Below are 10,163 nucleotides of genomic sequence, written 5' to 3' on the forward strand. Positions count from 1 at the left end.
AAGTTAGACATGTTTTATTTCAAAAGTTAAATTAGTATATAAAATACTGAAAAAGACAAAAACACACATATGATATAGTTGTACACAAACGAACTTGATATTGTTCGGTTTATTTAAATTTCTGCTGGATATGTTACTGCTTCCGGTGTTTTTACTCTTGTTTTCCTTTTTGGTGGCATTTGATTCATTCTCCACATAAAAAAGCCGAAAAGTCACCTTTTACATGAACGCTATCGATAGCTTTTGAATAAGTGTTTTTTTGTATCCTGTTTTACTTGTTTGTTTTACTATATTGCGATGTACACAGGGAATTTTGTAATTCAATAAGTATTTGTGACAACATAGAATCCGATATATGTGAATATGATGTATGCTTGTTAAAAACCCAACTCATTTCTGGAACTCAATAAGTCTCGTATATTGTAAAATTTGATTTGAAATTAAAATCATAATCTTATAATGAAAATATGTTTAAACTAGAGAACTTCGAACCAATATCGCCTTCCTATTTTGTAAATAATTGATGCTTGACTTGATACAATAAATTTGATATGTTTTAGATGAGCCTGTAATACCACGAGGGAACAGTGATAATGATCCGAATAGTTGTATGAGAATCATATAAGCTTTCAAAAAATTTAAGAAGAATAACAATTCACTGTCATATTGCATAATTATGTATTTATTTATGCCTTTTTAAGGCATTGTAATACTTAAGTTTATAATGAGTATTGAGTAATACTTCTAAAAAAACAACATAAAATCGATATCATTATAAAATGTGGGTTATTAGGTAAAATGAAAAAAGCAAACATATAATATGTATTTCTCGTTAATTTATTTAATCACCCCGTCAATATCACCTTTTCCTGTTTAAGCATGGCATAACTTGGAGATTACGTTGTTAAATTGTCAGCCTTCATTTATTATTTTTCTATATTTTTGTTCTTTAAATGTATTTATTACAGATAACACAGATGAAAAACATTTTCGAAGTTGGTTGAAGTTTCATCTTTACAGCGCAATTAAGTTACAGGGCAACTCGTGCTCGATCCATATTGTTTCTTTCATTTTATTTCTTATGCAGGTTATCAAGATAATATTGATTACTTCACAGGTAATAACCAGTAAAATCGATTTTTTTATTCATAACCCTAAGTACTATGGAAATGGCCTAAAGTTGCAATTGATGTCCCGTCAATTCCATTTTTTCCATTTTGATGTTCTCTATAGTTTCTGCATAAGCGGATTCACATGTAATGTAAGTTATGATCCCACTTTTTAGGATTTGTTAAGACATTATCCTACGTTTTGTTGTGAAAATCACGAAGTGTTTTTGCTCGTAGTCCCTCTGGATAACTAGTTAAATGCCAAACCCCCGTCTGAAAAATGCATCCTCCTTATCGAAACTTGCGACGGCTTGATCTTCTTCTTTTCTATAATACGTGAGGAACTCATTTAATGATTTACATCGGTTTTCGACACGATGGTACTGATATAACGTAACTACATAAAAATCTTTGATATTGTGCAATAAACATGTCCTCAAAACAAAACATTTTCTGGTTTTTCTCATTTAATATTTATGTGTGTCGGATATGTTCTTATCATCTTGATGTTATTCTCTTGCAGTTGTTTAGTTTTGGTAAGGATCATGGAAACTTTAGTGACGTGGTCAACCGTGGTCATTTAACGTTGAGGCATTTGCTTCTTAAAGACTGGGATGCCTGTAAGTATGATATTATTATAATTCGATCTTTATTTCTAATGGAAAAACTTCATTGTATGCAAAACAATTCTACAAGAAAAGTATACGATGCTTCTATTGTGCGATGGACTTGTACAGTTGGATTTTAAGTACATATGATTGAGTAATTTGCAGTATTAAAATATATTAAATGCCCATAGTGCTTTGGTAGATTTGATGGTTGAAAAACACTGTATTTCAAAAAAGACTTGTAATGATTTTCTCTTTTTTGAAGTTCAAAAAAATGTTCGTTAAAATCAGTATCTTTCCTTTTTTCAATAACTGATAACTATTATAACGCCACAGAGACCTCTGTTTATGGAAATGTATGATATATTGTGCTTGCCAAAGAAATGTTTCTTGCATGTAGACCATCGTAGCATAGGTTTTAGTCCGCATTCTCAATACAAAAAAGGTCTACGTAGTTTTGTATAAATACATCATTTATATGCATTGAGAAGGCGGATCGGAGCCTATGCTAGGTGGGCCAACTGAGACTTTAAATATACTTTTTAGTGCAAAGTGAATATTTTTCTTTTTTCACAAAACCTTTAAGCATGGGAAACATTGGCGTATCCACCACATAAAGGTGACTTTGCTGTTTACACTATAGACGATTTAGAAAACGGCATCAACTTTGCAGTTAAAGGGGTAATAACGTAGTACATTTCGACATATTAAGCCACTTACCTAATCGTTTTTGTTTTGCATGTTTTTTATCTTTAAGGAAAAAGAATATCAAGTGATTTGATTATTTTGCAAAGGTAGCTTTCTATTTCATGTATTTAGCTCATATGTTTCCTCATTTAAGAAAATCAAGACCAATTCTTATGTATTTATGATTAAAAATAAAAATACAGAATTTGTAGCTTTGATCACTAACATTTTTAGACATAAATGTGTGTATGATTAATTCATTTTACAGTATTACAACACAAAGAGGGAAGCGATAGGCTTCTTCCAGCGCACAACTGATGACACAATGGTTATACAAGTGAAATACTTTGATTTCCCTGGTTTCAATGACACCAATGTGACACAAGGTCTTATAATTCAAGGTAAAATAGACATTTATTTCTTTTGTTCTTTATGTTTTACTATATTTGTAATTTCACGAGTGCAAGCTTAAATTAATCGAATATTTTATATCAACCACATTCGGGTACTGCATGTTATGATATGAAAAAGCATGGGTTGAGAGAGACCGCGCTAGAGATCTTAACCATTATGTCACTTAAATAAACACACATTTCTATACCAAAAACTTAAATTACTTTTCAAGATTCGAATCGAAATAGTCTACAAATTTTGCCTATATGTCAAAACACAATCACAATCAAAACAAGAAAATATCCACACATTTCAGAAATAATAACATCTACCACAATAAGTAAACATGTGTAAGTTGTATATCCAGTAACGCAGAAATGTGGAAATAACGCACGATTCGTGCAAAAAGTAACGCAGAATTGTGCAATAAATGGCGGATACTTGGCAAGATTACCAACCGGCCAATATATTCTATATTTAACAAAACTGATAAAAATGAATTGCCGCATACGGCTGGGAAGACATACTTAATCCCTCATCAATATTATTTCCACACAATTGCTTAGTTTTCAAGATCATTCGTGAAAATGATGGTTTGACCACCGTTTTGAGTGTGATTTTGGCTTTTTGCCGACACTTATTAGTACAACAGTGCATATAATACCGTAAAATTTCTATTTTTTGGTAGGCATATGACATTTACTTAACTTCCGGTGTCATAAAAAATTGAAAATAAGCTTATAAAATGTGATTCAATCCGTTTTTATGAGGTAACGCCAATGTACACGAATAGTGCTTCGCTTTAACGCCGGAAAATGTGATTTTTCTTATAAGGTACTGAATTATTACACACGTTTAACGCCTTTTATTGGCGAATATAATCAAGTTTTTGCGACCTAGACAATGTATTTCCTTCGTAAATATTAAGAAACGTATGCTAATTAGATCTTGACAAACTTTCAACATTTTGATTGCATATTGTAACTTAATACAATTTGATAATTGTTTCCTGAAAAAAATTATTTGCAAATATATGTTGCCCACTTCTCTTCTTGTTATGAAATTCCTTTATAAAAAATATAAAGATAAGAAAAAACAATCAAGGGAGAGACGTGTCTGCATATTTTATGCCTGAAATAATGCACAATTAAAGCTTGATAGTCTCCATATGACCTTTTACTGTGTTGGCGTGATGTGAAACCTTATCAAAACAAATATTTGGCTGTAGCAATTTGCCTGTTGAACTTCTGTGAAGATAGATTATTTATTCTCTTATATAAGAATGTGAATTTTTTTCCAAATATATTTTACTTAGAAACTTTAATGCTCAAAACTTGTACATATTTTAAATAAAGCATAACTTTATTGTCCTCTGCTGAAGTTGAGTAAATTATAACCCTCCACTCTATGGATTTCTTATTTCATGTTAACTTGAAAGGTAAAAAATATAAAATCTAAGAGCTCATTAACAAAATTTGTTGTGCTTCACTTAAGACAGGACTAATGACCCTAAAAAGGCCACCAGTACAGAGCCAGGTCACATTCATACAAAATGATGGTCACTGGTAGCTCATTTGTTCAAATACACTAAAAATCTAATAGCAATCCCTCAGACTTTGAATGAACTGTCCCAAATTCACAGATTAGAAAAATGATTACATAATTTTAGTAGATAAACGGTGACATCACCCAAAGACAAGATGAATATATTTTGGTTACTTTTAGCATCACTTCTCAATGAACATGTATATGGAGAGCTACTAGAAACATAGGCACTTGATGGCAAAAAAGTTCTTTTTATCGACTACCCTTTGTGACCGACTACCCGCCGTGATTTATATATATTTTCAGCTTTAACACACGCACTAATTAATTCATTAAAAATCTACCCACAAAACGTCTTTTTTAAAATATATATATCAACTGTGTATATAGATTACTACAAGGTAAGTCACTCGCCATGTTTTCAAGCAGCGGATCTAACGTCAGAATATATTAACTTAACTGTTTCCTCACACCCTTATTGAAATGCGCGAACTATCCATTATCAATATTTTCTAATATTAAATTTGAGCATAGAATATCTTTAAACAATAATTTGAAGAAATGCCATGACCTGGGGCATTTAAGCTTTAGCTTAAACGGGGCCAAACAAATTAATATAAGCAAACTTGATAAAAGAGTACCTAAGAATGCTACAAACAAAATTTTGTGATCATCCATCCATTAGTTCTGTAGAAGGAGATGTTTAAAGGTATTTCTAATTTTTTTAGCTTTAGCGGGCCGCGGCACCTTAAAGGTGCCAATCAAATTAATGTGAACAAACTTGATAAAAGACTACCTAAAAATGCTACAGACAAAGTTTAGTGATCAACCATCCACTAGTTTTGTAGAAGAAGAAGTTTAAAGGTTTTCTATATCTAGCCTTAGATACCCCTAAAAGGGGCCAACCAAATTAATATGAGCAAACTTGATAAAAGACTACCCAAGAATGCTACAGGCAAAGTTTGGTGATCATCCATCCATTAGTTATGTAGTAGAAGATGTTTAAAGGTTTTTCTATTTTTAGCTCTGTTGACCCCTAAAAGGGGCCAATTAAAATGACATGAGCAAATTGAAGTGTGACTGTCATAAAAATGCCACAGACCAAATTTGAAGTAAATCTGTCCAGCAGTTTCAGAGAAGCAGACGATTGTTGGCGCATGACGACGGAGCATCCCCCTTTGATACTAATAGCTCACCCTGAACCTTCGGTTCTTGTGAGCTAAAAAGACGTTTTGTGGGTAGATTTTTAATGAATTGATAAGTGTGTGTGCGTGTGTTATAGATAAAAATATATAAATCACGGCGGGTAGTCGGTCACAAAGGGTAGTCGATAAAAAAACCTTTTTGCCATCAAGTGCCTATGACTTGAAATGAGTTTGTGGAAGATTTTATTTATCCATGCCATGAATGTTTAAAAGTGGACTAATTAATAAAGAGTGAGAACAATGAAAATTCCTATAATTTAACAAAAACACTTTCATAACTACTGTCTCAACAGATATTGTGAAATTGCTATTTATGATAAACAGTTCAAACCCCGTTGTTTCCTTGCTTCGTACTCACTTCAACTTCAGGGCGGGTTCGTTGTCTATTTTTTCTGGCAATCAGACTAAAATAAGTTTTGTATGAAATAAATTAAAATTTCCCCACAAATTTGTATTTGAAAAGTATTCAAACTCGCCGATTAAAGGCGTTAAATGTGTAATAATTCATATATGAAAAAATAACATTTTCCGGCGTTACCACGAAGCACTGTTCACGTTCATCGGCGTAACCTCTTTACAACGGTCTGAATCGCATTTTATCACCTTATTTTCAATTTTCCTTGTCACCAGAAGTTTAGTAAATGTTATTTGCCTACCAAACATCGAAAGTATACGGTATTATATGCATTGTTGGACAAAAAGCCAAAATCACACCCAAAACGGTGGTCAAACCATCATTTTCACGAATGATCTTAAAAACTAAGCAATTTCGATGAGGGATAAAGTATAATGTATTTGCAGTCGTATGCGGGTATTCCTTTTTTTTAGTTTAGTTAAATAAAAAATGTATTGACCAGTTTACTTATCGCGTTCGAAATCCTGCCAGGTATCAGTCATTAATTGCACATTTCTACGTAACTTTTTGCACGAATCGTGCGTTATCATGCACCTCGGAAATTATTTCAGAAAACATGATAGCCATGGGTTTCTCTTTTTGACGCTTACCTGACCGTTTCTTTTAGTAGACTTCTTAAATTCACCGACATCTTAAATATTTCATAAACATCTTGTATCCGTCTTTTGGAAGGGATTAAGATTCATGGGTTTTAGAAGAACATCAAATGATAAAAGTTTAAAGTTAAAAAGTTTATTCAATTTACTTAGCTTGGTACAAGTGCACTTTTGTTAAGCATATTTTTTTGCTGTTATTTAATAACACAATAATACTAGGTGTTATAAGTCAAAGTGAAATAGACATTTCCTTTATTTCTTTTGTTCTTTTAGTTTTAATACATTTTTTATTCCTCGAGTGCAAGCTAAAATTATTCGACTAATTTATATCAACCACATTCGGCATGTTATGATATGAGAAAGCATGGGTTGTTATAGCTTGTTGTTATTTTACAGTGACATGACTGTGACATGATATAATCGTCTAATTACCGACATCAAGGGGTAGATAGTCATGAAAAATAACTATGGAATATAGAAAATATCAAATTTTCATTATAATTTCGCAATGTTTTAGTTGTGTCAAAACAAAGTTAGAGAGCATCCGTAGATGGCACCGATATTCTAGTTTACATTACTTCTTTATCGTAAGCTGCTTTATTCACATTTACTTTCTGTGAAGTGTTTAGAGGAACTGAATGAAAGTATAAATTCCATTTGTCAACTTAAAATTTCAAATTGAAAACTTAAATGATCATTGGCAATTCAAAATTTAGGACAATTATAATTGTATGATACATGTACAGTATGCAAATGAGTAAGTTTACTGAAACTTTCTTAACAGAAATGGCGAAAACAAGAAAACCTTGAATATTTATCACGACTGACTATTTTTTAAAGATACTTCTTGTTTCATATTCCGTTAATAACGCCAAAAAGCATTTAATATTACAGACAAAACATTTTCTGCCGATGTTGGCCTGTCGCTACAAAACCAGACGTACAATTATAATATCATTAAAGAATTAACAGGCAATGGTTTGAAACAACCGATCAAACGGTAATTGTTCACTTTATATGTAATTAGCAAATATTTAATGATTTTATAAATTCCCTGTTTGCTGCTGATTATTCGGTAATCATTACAGGGTTTTGCTTCAAAACCAACTACTTCTACAACAGTCAATTATTTCGATTTATTGCCATAAGGTTTTTTTTCTTTAAAAAATCAAGTTACCTTGATCTTCTTTGGCTTTACTTTATGTTCTTTGTGATTTGTTGCCCTTATTATCACATCTTGGCCATCTCAAAATGAAATCTATTAGGAATGAATGACATCATTCAAAAACATATTTTGTTTGAGCATTTTTTATCTTTCTTAAAGCAAGTATTTAAATATAACGATGGTTGCAGGATTCTTGCCTTTACAATTAACCATACTAACGGTATGGGGGATAGGACCATAAAAAGGCTATGTCCCATGAATCTCAACAACCGAGCACATGAATCAACCGGCCGAGACAAACGCTGTATCCATTAACAACCCCGAAATTACAATTATCTTCCGGAAGCAGAAATGCGGCAGCCAAAAATAATGAAATAAACTGATTTTTAAAGAAAGTTTGTTTGATTGATGGATTGATTGTAACATAAATAAACATTTTTATAACATTTAATATGATTTGTTACTTTCTTTGTAGAATGTTGTCGACTGAATTACGTTTTTCGATACATTCTGTACGGGTGTATGAGAAAGTTAGACGAGCACGATGTTTACATGTACAAGGCTGGGTATATATTTATATATAGCTTGTGCGCTCCTGTGTTATTTAGAGAAAAAGTAATTTGCCATGATTTTTTCAGCTTCACGTGTCATGATCATTTATTAGTTTAAACATTGCCCTGCAGGATCCAAAAATGTATCACCAGCACCATAATTGTATTCCATAATCTACACTTAATGTGTTGGAAAAGACTTGAAAAATATTATGGCAAAACTAAAATAAAGAAGTACTGTCTTAAGTTTACAGATGACACACTGTCACGGTACCTGCTGTTGTAATCAAAAGGGAAGATTCGCTTAGAGCAATGAAAGCCAGAATCTCTTATTGAGTCTGTTGAAAGGTATATCATCTCCCGAACATTAAACGATACTTTCGTCTTCTTATTTTTATTCTGTTTTTACAATGTAAACAAATATGCAAAGAATTATATATCTGGTCAAACTGTATTATATTATTTTATAAACAGGTGACATTTAACGACATGGACTATAATGGACAAGTTATTGTTAATTTGGAAACATTGACGAGAAGAATCTCATGTAAACAACTGAACATTTCTGCACAAGGTAGATTAAAAAATATTTCTGTTTCAACAAGACACCGTGTTTGTGGATTTTCCTGTGAAATGGACTATTTTATATATGTTAAATGAAATCACATGCATGTTTACTTATCTTACTATTTGTTTCTCTTCATTTCCTAAATGTGACATTTCCTGCTTATAATTACTATCTGTGCAGGAATAAAAGTTAAACAAGAGCCACCGCTAGCGGGTACCATGTTTGACTTTTGTTTCTCCTTATCGCAGATCAGGATATACAATGGTGTCATTCAAAATCCGGCACTGATCTTCCTTTCAAAGCATACAACACAAAGTATTTGTCAAAACAATGTAAAAGGGAGAACAATTCTTTGCAAACTCTATATTGTTTCATCTCATTTCTTTAAAAATGCAAATGTTGCGTGAATGTTACCCGCAAAATAAGTGTCCACATGGAAATTCCCATTGCATTTTAAACCTATAAGCACAGGGGTGAAACATAAAGTATAGGCGACAACAGTTATTTATTCCGCGTAGGCTGCAACAGGTCTCGTATGTAAGAAAAAAGGTATATGATAAAGAATTACCTAAAAAACACATGTGAAGCGAGGTGTTTAGGCCGCCATGTTGTCAGTACGCGTTACCATTAAAGTCGCGTGATTCCGTACCGCGTGAAGAGAACGACTTAAAGGACAATAAACTCTTGTACTTTAACATGTATTTTCAACAATGAAATTGATCGATTTATGTAATACAGTATATAAATGTTCTTTAAATTATTGTAATTATTATGTTAAGTCGTACTTCAGAATCGATACCGTTGTAATAAATTAATGTACATTATTTTCTTAAATGTATTTAAGGCATGTCCCTATAATGTTTTATGATTTATTTACAGATTGGGCTTTGGAAAACACATCGAAACCACTGGGAGAAGTTCTTGTTTTTTTCTGTTTACTGTCCATGATTGCGTCCACGTTGATTATAACATTGACTGTGTATCTTTGTTGGGTAAGATGTAAAGATTATTTGACTTTCAACAATCAGTTAAACTTTAAGTGAAAATCAATGTCATTTTTCAAAAAAAAAAAATAAATAAATAAATAAATAAAAAAAAACAACAACAACAAAATAACAAATAAAAAAAACAAAAACATATAATTATAACAATGCATTATTTCTGTCTATCTCGTGTTCTATTACATATAATATATTCATACTCAAATGACAACTTACTTGGTCTTGTAGTGGCGGATGGTCTCAGGTGCCCCTTGTGCATTGTTTAAGTGGGCAAAGTAGGCAACCGAGCTAGAAACGACCAACCTTAGGGAAAAAAAAAT

At 32.0% G+C, this 10,163-nt stretch overlaps 1 protein-coding gene across 1 annotated transcript; it reads left to right on the top strand.

The window, feature by feature from the left end:
- Positions 1-949: 949 nt before the first annotated feature.
- Positions 950-9,834, top strand: LOC132752207 (uncharacterized; the record flags this gene model as incomplete). Its single annotated transcript, XM_060742517.1, has 8 exons — positions 950-1,117; positions 1,633-1,729; positions 2,304-2,398; positions 2,673-2,805; positions 7,453-7,558; positions 8,199-8,289; positions 8,749-8,848; positions 9,722-9,834. Coding segments are annotated over exons 1-8 (771 nt in total), but the record flags the coding sequence as incomplete, so codon positions are not given.
- Positions 9,835-10,163: the final 329 nt, after the last annotated feature.

Source organism: Ruditapes philippinarum, unplaced genomic scaffold, assembly GCF_026571515.1.
Source record: "Ruditapes philippinarum isolate M1 unplaced genomic scaffold, ASM2657151v2 ctg8755_1_1_1_1, whole genome shotgun sequence".
NCBI classification, from domain to species: domain Eukaryota; kingdom Metazoa; phylum Mollusca; class Bivalvia; order Venerida; family Veneridae; genus Ruditapes; species Ruditapes philippinarum.